At 40.5% G+C, this 13,182-nt stretch overlaps 1 protein-coding gene across 1 annotated transcript in view; it reads right to left on the bottom strand.

Moving 5' to 3' along the window:
• The window catches only part of COL28A1 (collagen type XXVIII alpha 1 chain), a 689,953-nt gene that overhangs the window by 371,451 nt on the left and 305,320 nt on the right, over nt 1–13,182 (bottom strand). Inside the window, exons 17-18 of the mRNA XM_086941924.1 lie at nt 13,021–13,089; nt 2,306–2,374 (exon numbers count right to left, since the gene is read on the bottom strand). Coding sequence (XP_086798050.1) covers nt 2,306–2,374; nt 13,021–13,089 — 138 coding nt within the window. The remainder of the gene's footprint in view (nt 1–2,305; nt 2,375–13,020; nt 13,090–13,182) is intronic.

Below are 13,182 nucleotides of genomic sequence, written 5' to 3'. Positions count from 1 at the left end.
CCTGTGTTGTGTTTTAAATGTGTGGTTTTCCCTGCCCATGATTGCCTCCATTTAGTGTGTTGAATTGTGGGATTTGCAGTCCAACCTCTGTAGTTGTCCCTCTCATTCCTTGGTGACAATCCTGTTACCTTACTCCAGTCAGGCTTTTTCAAAATGGCCTGGTGACCGACCCCAGCTGTTGCCAAATACCTGTGGACTTCTTTCACATGGTGTGGTCCTGTTCTTCCATAACATGTTACTTGGAGGCGGTGGCGACTGAACTATTGGACATCTTCGACCTCACCTTGGAACTCTACCCTTTGCTGATCCTCTTAGGAGTGGATGATGGGGTGGGTGCTCTGGGGCAGACAGGGCTTTCTTGGGAACTGCTCTTGTAGTGGCTAAGAGAGATATTGCTGCAACTTGGAAGGCCCCCAGGTCACCATTGCTGACATTGTGGAGGTGTGGACTGGACAGGTGCGCGCAACAGAAAAACCTGTGTATGAGGCCAGGGGATGCCTGGCTAAACATGCAAGAGTTTGAAGTAAATGGCTTGGGGCTTTGGAGTGGACGCTGGAGTAGAATGAAAATACAACAACTTATAGGTTTCTTTCTTTCTGTGTCTGCTGGTTCGAACAAGCTGCCGGGCTTGCTGCAAATTGTAATTGTTACTGACTGATCTGTTTTTATGCTTGGGACATGTGACTTGTTAAAATAAAACAATAGCATTTGTTTATAAAGGAAAAAAAAATGTTGCATCTCTGGAGGCCTAGGCAAGGTGCTATGGCTACCGAATATGATGGAACTTCAGTCGTTACATTTTTCAGGTTTGTCTTCTCATATCTTTTGACCATGTAGCTTGAAGCTAGGACCCAAGATGTTATTTTTCCACTTGGTAGGCAGCAGGGTCCTTGTCTACGACTGGGATGAGGCAGATGGAATTGAAGTAATCAGTATTACTAAGACGAATACCTTTAGTAGAGAAACAGTTAAGCAGAAGGCAGTGAATGCAGAAATTAAGTTATGGGCAACTAACCAGTTGCATTGCTATGGGAACATGCAAAATGTAATGTTACAGAATGAAAATCAAAGAATCTGACCTTTTATTTGTTGTCAGCGCTCTCATCTGCTACTTGTCTGTATTTTTCAGTACAGCATTATACTCTTTATTGGGCTCTTTTGAACAACGCAGATTATCTGCCAAGCTTCTGGTTAACCACTTTACATGGCTCCATGTGTGTCCAAGTCGCGAGGCTAGTACCCATGCTCACCTCTGCACGGCTGCATATAAAGAGTATGTGGGTCAGGAATAACCCTGTGGCACTGTGGTTCTTGGCTAATCCTGCTAAATGGGATATGCATAGGACTCTCTGACATGACAGTCCATATGCATGCATGCATATGGATGCACTCCTAGTGACCAAGCTTTAACCCCACCTCATTTTGGTCAAGTCAGCTGAGAGTTACATACAAGGGGTGTGATTCACAAAGTAATATATTAATCTGTACCTCTGGCTAACACCCACATTTGGGCGCAAATGACAATATTTTGAATTAGAAAGAATATCAGCTGTACTCTTAAGAGGCTCCCACTTCTTAGGAGTATCACTAGAGTAATTATTCACCCATGAATAATTGTAAATAGAGTTCAACTGCATATATCTAAATGCACTTGCTTCAATTTCTTTTTCTCCACAGAGAAAATACTCTTACCCATTAAGAAGCCCATTAAAGGAGAGAGGATATGGATTTAGGGCTAGAGCTGTCGACCTTGACGCCGGGGAACCGGGTTCGAGTCTCGGCTAATTACTTAATCTCCCATGCCTAGCAAAATGAATGTGTCCGTATGTAACAGCAACTGTTGCTCATGTAAAGCGCTCTGATACCTTCAGGTAAAGTTCACGTTTATAAAACTCCGGGGAAATAAAGCAGCCCTTTCCATTTGTACAGATTAATTCAAGTTCCCCCTGTGCCTGGGACGTACTATGGGAAAATCCAAACAAGAGTGTAGACCAATGCTGCGCAACGTTGACCAAAAACAACAATTTGCCATAACAGCAGAATAGCACTCCCACTTCAGCGTGGTCAAAACTCAGTCTATCTACTACTATTAGAACAGCACGCACATAATATATTAAATAAAACCTACATTTCAACATACAAATAAAATAAAGTTTCACTGCACACAATGAAGACATAGCTCATTGCATGATCGCCAGGAGTAAAGGTCATAATCAGAACTTGATACACGTGCAAATATGAATACAGTTTATAACAACATAAAATAGTTAATTGGAATCACAAGGACAGTGTTTTAAAGACTTACTTTAGGGCCTGGTGCTCCAACTACCGAAGGCCCATGGGGTCCTGGAGGTCCGGCGTCACCTTCTTCCCCCTAGACAAGAAATTATTTGATGTACGGTTACTGTTTACATTGTTTCTGCAGCTCATTCCAATACAGCAATTTGGCAAGATGGCTGTCCTAGCAAGATGCTACCATTTCTCTATATATCAGCCTTTCGGTCTTCATTGCAGTTGCATTTCCCGCAAATACTATTTGTACTTACTAAGGGCTGATTATGAATTTGCTGATCTGGTGTCTGCCAAACTCATGCCAGTCCAGCAGTAGAAGTGTGGCTACTGCCACACCGGGGGTCCGACCGCCATATTACAACTTTGGCGGTCACACTGCCATTGGACCGCTGCAACTCCTGGGGATCCACGATCCCTTGGCAGTGGTGAAGGTCTGGGGCAGCAATATCCTGGTGGTGCTGCAGTATTTTACGACTATCCAGACCTCCACACTTTTCATGGAAGTGCGCCTGTCATGAAAAGTGTGACAGTCAGGAAAGTAAGGGGGCCCTACAATGCTCCAAGGGGGCCCTACAAAGCTCAATGGTGCCCCTGTGCATGGGGGTGCAGGCTTGTGGGCACAAGGTGCCCCCCTCTGTGCATGCACCCCTGTTCCTGCACACCATGGACTGCCCAGTCCATCCATGCAGAAACTGACTTTGCTGCTACCTTTGCGCTGCAGTTCTAAGGCTCACATATGGGCCTTAGAACTGCACCACTGCTGGGCCGCCAAAGCACCACCAGATAGGCCACGAGAAAACTAGTAGTCTGGTAGGCAGGCAGCAGTCAACTTGGTTGTGTGGGAGCAGGGCTGTGGCGTGGCAGCCCATTAACACACCACCAATGTCCTAATTAGGCCCTAAGACTTTTGTGAGTATTTCAAAATAGTTCAATTTCCTTTGAGGGGTTACTTTAGAAGGACTCTATGAATGTGTTGTCATTCAAGCTAAAGAAATATGTCCCCATTGTCCTTTGAAATTGATAATGAAGGACATTGACAATGAGTCGAAACATGTTGCTTCTTGTTTGAGCTGGGATTGTGAACATTGGCTATTTTTACAAATATGATGAACTGCCACATCTCTATCCCATTGCAGGTTCAACAAAGAAACTTACTTGACTTCATTAGGTCTTGTTTTCAGTCTCTTTCTGAGATAATAGTTAATACATCTATGTTTAACCCAAAAAATTGGAATTTGATGGAGAATGAGAACACTAAGAAGGTACGACATATTGGATGCCCCAGTGTTATGCAGGTAGAAAGTGCATGTAACACTATTTAAATTGCATTCAATATGCATAGCCATTTCATGCGTCAACAACAAAATAAGAGGCTGAAGAAAAAGCTTTACAAAATAAGAACATAGCCTTTCATTTTAGACATAAAATACCTCGATAGTTATAGGTCCTTTGTTGAACCCCAGTAATTCAAGGCCTTATGGGTGAAACTTACGTGTGTCAATCCACTCAAACAAGTAAATATATTACATACGGGGAACTGGAATAAACGTATTTAGTGCGATGAAGAGGAAGAAGATAGCTCCCATTTACTTTTCATTTAACTAATTTGTAATTGTAAATTAGGCTTTAGATTAATTAGAAGGGATTCTGAGTTCTAAGTAGATTGATAAAATATTAATGTCAGAGAGGTTTGTATTAAATGATGAACTTGCCTGCTGCTCATTGTTTCTCGCCTTTTTTATTGGTCAGAATTCATTTGATGCCATAGACTGAACAACTCATAAACAATTGAGAGCTTAAATATCCGGACCGAGTGCTATATTTTAAATATTTCATCAGAATACAAAAATTAATAAATAAGAGGAATTACAATGTTATATATAAATGTAAATATGTAAGAAGTTTAAAGGGGTATTTAGTCCATTAAGTTACATTGACTTATGTATTAATTGGCTAACCTTAAATAAGTAATTTACATTTGTGAAACCTATCAGGCACACTGGTAGTGAATGAAGTTGCAAAAGTTATTGAAATGGTTGAAAAAGGTACACTAAGGACCGGATTCCTAAAAAGGCATTATTGGAGTATGTAAAGTAGTACTCCATCAGTACTACTTCACATGCTACAAAATGCAATTCACAGACCTTCAGCCGGAGATCTCCACCTCTTCCTCTTGTATCTTTTCTGTACAGAGGTCTCCACCACATTAACAGAGATCTATGCACTTGTACATATAGGATTTGGTAGTGAATGTGGAAAAGAAAAGGACAAGTGGTGGAAAAGTGAGAAATAATTATAAAAAAAATGTGTGGAGTTTATGAAAATTGTATATATGTTTATGTGTGTCTGTTTGTGTGTATTAAACATGCATGTATAATACTTTCTAAATTGGGTTACCTTTTATATGTAAGTGAGGGTAGGTAATTTTTAAGTATTTTTAACAAAATTAAAGCTTCCAAAATGAATTACTATTTTTAATTAATTTAAAATGTAACAGAAAATGTATTTTAGGTGTAAGTACGTTGCACATTTTATATGGAGACCCAGGTTTGTATTGTTTGTTATATTTATTTTACAACAAATTAATTTTCTTGATTTTTTTTAAACAGTAAACTACATTAAATGTCCCTACATTTTCGGCCACGGTGGCAGAGATCGCCAAAAAGATTTGGAAAGTTACTAACAGTCACTGTAGACACATAAATTCTGTCATACGAGTCTATACTGCCGTATTTGAGGGAGTGGTGTATCGTAAGTCTATAAACTAGAAATATGTCTCAAAATTGTAAATAGTGAAAAAGTGTAGAGTTACATCTAAATGTAGCAGTAGTTCTACATGCGAGTAGGTCTACACATGCAACCTTACCTTTGTGGATCAGGCTCTTAGTATGCTCCTTTGTAATAATGAGTGCAGATACTGCTAATATGATGGTCTGTTAGTGGTCTGTCCAATGCAAATATTTCTGCATTTTGTTTCATTTTAGCTAAGCTGGTTTTATAATATCACTTTTGTATGAACTTCATAACAATGCTGCAGTACCAACTAAATATTGTGTATTTGTGTGGATTTTGAAACCAATGAGCTTGAATGGGCCTCAATAAACCTGAATTGATTTGAGTTAAACATGGTCTCCTAATTTGTGACTTGGGAGCACAGATGCTTTTGCAACTAGGCCTAGGTAAAGGCATAACTAAGGTGCTCAGGCATGCCAGATTCAATCCACACAATACACTAAAGTCAACAAAGAAATAAGCAAAAAGGCAGAAAGAGCATGATATAAAAGTAGTAATAGTGTTGTATCTAAATACCACAAAATTGTGAGGCAGAACACGGAAGCGGTCTGTTTATAAAATTCAGCGAACCGTTCTCTTGGCTCCTTAAAATAAATGTTGTTTAGAGACCCACTAAAATCAATATGAGTAGAAAAATAGTCAGATATTACTTGATAATTACTTTTTATAGTAAAATCGGAATCAAAGCCCAAGACAGGCTTCATGTGAGTTTGGTGGTGAATAGAAGAGGTTTGGACTATTTGGCAAAGTACGGTCAGGTTTATTACAGCTCTTTCCACAATACTATAGTTTATAGATTTGATACAGCAGAGAAGAAGGTGAGATAATAAGAGAGAAAAGTAGAAACTAATTTACAAAAATACAGCACAAATAACTCAATACAGATTAAAATCGATGTAACGTACATTTAAGTCACCTGGGAGACCTAAGTTCTACTTTGAAAACCTCGTTTAGCACTTTCATTTTGGGAGTAGGACTCTGGTGACTGAGCTGTATCTAAGACAAAATGCAGGGAGTTAGACCCATGTCTCTAATTCCCACCTCCGGTTCATTCAGGGGCTGTGATAGTAAAGATAAAGTTCTTTCTTAGACCCTTCTTATAAACAGCTTTTTAAGTAGGATGAGGCCGGTAAAACCAGTTACCGGCCCCATCAGAATTATGAGATCTATGGGAAAGTCACAGATGTCTTAACTTTTACTCCGAGAATTTGGCTGCTGAAAACAGCCAACATTTATTTGTAAAACTATGAGGGAGAATGTGGAGTTACCTGGTGAATAGGACACTAATTTACTAACTCCTCAGTAACTCTTCATTTTTAAGTGGGTACTTAAAGTTCAAATTGTCATGGCTTATTTTCCCCACCCACGAAGTTGCCAGTATCCTGGTATCAGAAATTACAGGGGGTGCTGAGGAAAATCTTAACAAAACCAAAGGGGATGATGGACGGAGTGTTGAACATTGGTAGCACTCACCCCCAGTCAACTGATCTGGATTTAATCCATTATCATCCTTTAGCTCACCCTGCCACCCCAGTTCATACATGGCCATATGCAGATCAGTCTGACCCTGTGCTTCATGGGAACAGTCCAGCCCAAACTGCCAAGCCATGTCTTCCCTGGACCGGAAACAAGTATCCTGGGCCCAGTTTCTGGCTAATCAGCCGTCATCAGCCAGGCTAGCTTGAATCCAGTGGCAAAGTGAGCAAGGGACCCACGTCTAGGCATATCTGGCCAACTTAGGGCGCACAAAGCAAACCCAAAACCTAGCCCATTTACCAGATCACTTAAACATGAGGGCTTATGTCTTTTTCTTAAGTCTTTCTTCACTACATGGCTTTACATTTGTTTACCCTTGTTTGCAAACACGGAGACGGAGGGAGGTAGAAGAATAAACAATAGCACTCATTTAAGTGTAGTACAGAAGAAGTTCAGTATTGATGTTATATTCGTGCTCTGTTGGGTGGTGCCTTCAAGTGATGTTAAGCAGGGTCAAAAATGTGGAATGCCAAACAACCTGACAGGATTGGGGATATAATAGTATGTTTCATGAATTATTTATCTCTAGTGTCCTAAACGGCTCTTGTCTTTTGTAGATAGCTGGCTAAAAATATCAACATTTACAATGACGTGTAACTTTTAGAAATACTGATGATGCTGAAAGTACATGTGCCAGGATACAGCCAGAATCACCACCAGCACCTGTTAAAGGCATTCTGATGATATATCTGGCCCATTTTGGATAAGTTCCCCTATGCCACTGGAGGCATCAGGCCTACTGCCTCTTCTGCTACATTCTTATACCTGCACAGAGTCATACCTGGCCACCGGTACCAGGGAACAGATCAATGCCTTCAAATAACTATGTATGAATCAAAGGAAATCAAGGTAAAATAATGGCATATTCAAACATTGCCCCGTTGTATGTATGTATGGAGGTATGCATGTGTAAAAAAGTGGGTTATTAAATGGGGTTGGGTGTCGACCATGAAGCCTAAGACCACACACTTTTCAGGGTAAAACCTAGTTTCAATATTTAAATTGGGTTCAACTGCCTGGTAGCTATGGCAGAGAGTGCACAGGTTTAACCTAGGAAGATGTTTAAACCATTTAGCGGTAAGAAAACAGTTAAAAAGTCCAAACAGAACACAACAAAAATCCCACAGCTTATTTCTAAAAATAGAGAAAACTTTAATTTGCAAAATCACACTAAAACAACAAACATCCAACAAAGCAATCTGATTTTTTAAAGATTTAAGACAAACAGCACTAAGAAAAAGTAAAGTGCCAATGATTACTTAGTCACTGTTTACGGTTGACCTTGACTTAGGTGTGATTTCAGGCTGAATTAAATGGAGCACAGGTTAGATAAATAATAATAATAATAATAAAGAGCTTATAGAGCGCTCAGTAACGCCATCTCGGCGTTACTGAGCGCTCTATAAGCTCTTTATTATTATTATTATTATTTATCTAACCTGTGCTCCATTTAATTCAGCCTGAAATCACACCTAAGTCAAGGTCAACCGTAAACAGTGACTAAGTAATCATTGGCACTTTACTTTTTCTTAGTGCTGTTTGTCTTAAATCTTAAAAAAAAATCTACCAAGCATATTGTCCTGGTAAATGATTTTACATTCTGACTTGGAGTCTGAAATGGAAGTCGAAGTCCTCCAGTGGGGCAAGGTTACAGATTGTATTCAACAAAGCCCTCATGAAGATGGATAGCCATGGATGAGGTTGAAGTCCCACAAAAAACTTCAAGTGGGCGAAATGTACATTTTGTAGTTGCCTAAGTCCTGTTGTCTGGAGTATACTTTTCTCACTTTCATGTGGTCACGATTTCTACCTTTGGACTTACGATCTGATTAAGATGACAGCGGTATGTGTCCAGCCGTTGCGTTTTCAGCAGTCCGACTACCGCCTCCTCGGAGGTCCGAGCACCCGATTATGGTCTGTGCCGTGAGACCACCACAAAACCGCCTCCACTGCCGACATTTCTGCTACCAAGGAGGAAGAGGAAGAGACAGCCAAATCAGTCCTTCCTGCCTTTCCATCAACCTTATCCTGGTGGGGAACAGCCAAACGAGACTCAGCGGAAAGGCAGGTAATGAGGCATATAACTCACTCAAGGGCGAATGTGCCCCTGTGAAATGTGACTGGTGCTCATGTTTCACCCTCCAAGGCCTTCTGTTTCCCTTGCTCAACGTAATGCAAGAAAGCAGTGCACCCGACTGGCTGGAGGCACTGTAGCATGGCCTGCAATGGCTTTTGGCTCATTACCAGAGTCGAAGCAGGCCGTTGTCATGACACCGCCACCCACAGACCGCCAGCCTAGAGGGAAACATGTGATACAGCAGACGAGATGCCGCTGGTTTGCCAGTGTTTTCTGGACTGCTGCTGCGACGGGTAGCAGGAAAACCGCCTACGTTGTATTTATATTTATTTATTTATTTATAACAACATTTGTAGAGCGCGAACGAAGGCCCTAGGGCATCTCGGCGCTGATAACTGAAATGTTTAACCCACAAGGGTTCAGGATCATAAGTTAAAAAGCCAGGTTTTCAGATTTTTTCGAAAAGACCAGAGGGAAGTGCTAGCCTTGATAGAAAGAGGAAGGTTGTAATTAGACCTTAATCTATTTTATGCCACTCCAAATATGCCAGTGGGCCAAGCTTAGATCTACATCTGACAAAGTCCTTTCAATATCAGTCTCTGTTGTCACAGGGACCTACTGATGCTCCAGAAGTCTTGGACATATAGAAGTTTTCAGAATTTGTGGCACAGCTCCTCATGGTCACTTATAAGGCTCACTGGACCTCAGGGACAGCACTTAGAGGCTAAGCCTCACTACAGAAGACGCCACGAGGAGAATCCAGTCCAGGTACAGTTGTTAGAGGCTAACTGCTCATGCAAGGAAAAAGCCACATTGAAGCTTGATGGGTCCCTATAGCCACACAAGTCAGCAAACTGACCCTCGGAATCTACTTCTTAGTGAGCAGTCCCACATTCTCAGATTCATCAAACTGGGTCTGGGCCCAGTTTCTCAACCACTGGGCAAGTGCCAAACAGGCTAGAGAGAGCTCAGGTGACAACTGAGTTCTCTTCCCCAGGACTCACTTAACTATGAATGAACAGGTTTCAGCCTGGTCCCCTTCAAATTAATGAAATCCCTGACCGCCCCCGCCCCCCCAAACTGCCCATACAGAGCTGACATGTGTCACTTACCTGACAGTCAGGTTGTCCTGCCAAAAGGCCTAAGCCATTGTTTCTGCTCTGAGAGGAGTTATCACACCTGTTTAAGGGAAAGCATTTGCAGAACTATCTGTCAGCAGGCTAATGCTACTTAGCCCACTGCAGGTTAAGGCAGACAAAGCAAACATTTTTAAAATGCACTTTTCCTAAGTATTTATTAAAAATCTGACGACCACTGAATTTGGTTTTAACAACCATCAAAACAGAGTTTGGATTGTCCTAGAAGCGTGTCCCAATCCAGAGAATTATGATATTATTTGAACTTGAGCTTTTTTCATAGGAAAGAGTATATAGCTTTTGAAAGATACTAAGTGTATGTAAATGCCAATATTACATTTTGTGCATGGAAAACTTTTACATTTTCTGCCACTGAAACTTCTGGGGCTAGGCCTACTTAGGGGTGGCTTATCTAGTATTTGAATATAGGTTTCTTTCCTGCGAACAAGGGTTATTTTGAGGGGCAGTCCTGCAGGTTTAAAAACTACATGATTTAATATCATCATGAGGGGGAAAAAAGGACAAACCTTTGCACAGCCTCCCTTATAATACACTATTCCATAATGAATGAGTGCAACAACTAATAGGGGCACCACTTAAAAAATAAAACTGATGTTTCTTGATAAGAAAAACTCATCCACTCTTTCATGATATGCTTCATCATTGGTATCCTTACCCGGTCCTGATAAGGTAGAACTAGCAGGACAGACGCAACCTCATTTTGAGGGGATTCTTTATAAGAGGCTCCTGGATATGGAAAGGGATTCAAGTTACTAAAATTACCTAAAGTAAGATCCAAAGACATTTCTTTTTATTATGAGTACCAGGGGTTGGGTTAAAACACAAATGATGTCTCAAAACTTCCTTAAAAAGTTAGACATGTTTCAGCCTGTATTAATGCCCAAACGGGTCAAAGGCTTTTTTCTGGCCTAATACAGATCCCTATCCAAATACTCCTTCATACATACTAATTCTAAAGGAGAAATAGTTTCCTACTAGGTCGAATCCAAAAACCTCAGTGGATGCATAAAATGTTTTGGAATTAGGACATTTTGCTTGCATATGCACAACTCGGGTGATGATAAAAGCATAGAAGTGAAGTTCCCAAAGCAAAAGTATAGGAAAAACTGCAGATAAACACACAAGGTTTGGGTAGGTGTACACACATTCTTCCTTTCTCCTTATCCTAACTAGGGAATATCAAGTCCACATGGTTGTACTAAGGGAGTCACCCACTGTAGTCACAGACTTATATCGGATAAAAACATTGGGCCCGATTCACAGAATGATCTTAAGACTCAATCCTAAACTTACTACTATTTTGGTATTCACAGAATGCACTTACTACTTTTGACATTCACAGAATGAACTTACTACTTATGGTATTCACAGAAGTTAGGATTTTGTCTTAAGTTTGTCTTAAGACAGACTTAAGACAGACTTAAGACAGACTTAAGACAAAATCCTAACTTCTGTGAATACCAAAAGTAGTAAGTTCATTCTGTGAATGCCAAAAGTAGTAAGTGCATTCTGTGAATACCAAAATAGTAGTAAGTTTAGGATTGAGTCTTAAGTTCATTCTGTGAATCGGGCCCATTGATCCATTCTACATCACATACTTCAGTCACAGTTTCACATGTATGTCAACATTGCCATTATCACACATACTCCTTTGGCATATGGTCCTTTAATGGTAGCAGTGTGATGGGTTTCCCTTTCATGCGTTCGATACTCCCTGGAATCATCATTTACATCTCTATCAATGTCTATATGCAACAATTGAAGTTCATTTTTAAAAGCAGGGTGGAAAAAATGCACATGCCCCATCATAGGTGGCAGTGGGTCTGGTCTCATTTTCATGCTTTTGATACCACAAGGTACCATCATTCGCATCCTTTTTAAGTGCCCATAATTTGTCAAGGTTTTTTTTAAATGGAGCCAAAAGAATGGCTCTAGTAAATAGTACCACTGTCACCTAAAAAATCACAACCCAAATTTCAAATTATATGGAGGCTAAGCAGGACTATTTGCTTACATCAATGTGTTTTAATGGTCATGAAATGCCTCGTGCCTTATTAATATTCACAAAGGATGATATTTTGCAACCATGTGCAAATGTTCATTTTGCAATCAGTGATGTTTTGCACATTTCTGCAATCGGAATGTTGACTTCGTTTTGCTGATGGCAATGATAGTCTGCATCATTGATGTGGTAGCCACAGGCGCAGTTACCATTGGTGCAGATGGTGCAAGGAATCAGGGCATGCAGCAGGTGGGAGGGGGTCCAGTCTTTCCTGCCACAACAAACGTTATTTCAAAGGCAGCCTGTTCAGATTTTTGATTTTTTTAGAAACAGTGCTTGCCTGTGCTTACCTTTCAGGGGGAGATGTACAGAGAGAGTAGCGGCGAAGTGAATAATATAGAAGAGAGAGGAAAGGGATTAAAGAAAAGAAGAGAGTGAAAGAACAGGGAGGAGGGCCGGAAAATGTCGTATGTAATGTTTAGCGAGAACGATATAGGAGATAAGGATGAGCAAAGTGGGCAAGAGAAAGGAACCAGAAATAAGGAGATGCAGGCGAAAGGGGATGAGGATGAGTGAGAGACAGAAGAGTGCTAAAAGAGAGACTAAGGAAGCAGAAAAGAGGAGAGCATCAAATGGAGGAAGGAGATGAGAGGAGAGTGAAGTGGAGTGGAGTGGAACTAGGGATGCGAAAAGTAAAGAAGAGTAGAATGAGAAGCTTGAAGACCTGTGAATGACATTAATGTAGCAGTATTTAAATACCTGCTGGATACGAAGTACATTAGCTTAAAATAGGGCGCATGACACTCAGGCTACACCACTAGTAGTAACTCCACATCAGTTTTAAAGTTGAACCTAAAATTTATGCCCAAACGTAAAGATGCAGAAAATGTGGCTCTGTGCATTAGTGACCTGCATGCAGTAACTAAAATGAACACATAAGCGCGATTTCCTAAAATGCCTCACAAATATACAAATTTGAAACTGGCTGCTAATTTCTCAATAATATTTTGTGCTGGACAGAGTATTTGTGCTTAAAACAACTAAATTGTAAATGAAAAACACAAATGTCTGTTAAAACGCAAAAATGTACTCAGTTCTGTCTAAACTTCTTCTTCAGTAAGCATGATGTTTTTATAACGATATTAAAATCATTGGAGCAGTACCTTAGGACCAGGCAGACCCACTCCTGGGAAGCCTCTGAAGCCAGGCAGGCCTTTGGGACCTTGAATTCCCTAAACAGCAAACACAAAACATAAACAAATGTAGTAGTCAAACATACTGTAAAGAATGCAGTTTGTGGAACAGTATTTTAGCATTACAATTGA

This window comes from Lissotriton vulgaris, chromosome 10 (assembly GCF_964263255.1).
Source record: "Lissotriton vulgaris chromosome 10, aLisVul1.2, whole genome shotgun sequence".
Classification (NCBI taxonomy): Eukaryota; Metazoa; Chordata; class Amphibia; order Caudata; family Salamandridae; genus Lissotriton; species Lissotriton vulgaris.
Note: the sequence above shows the minus strand (reverse complement) of the source record. Positions and strands in the feature narration are given on the sequence as shown.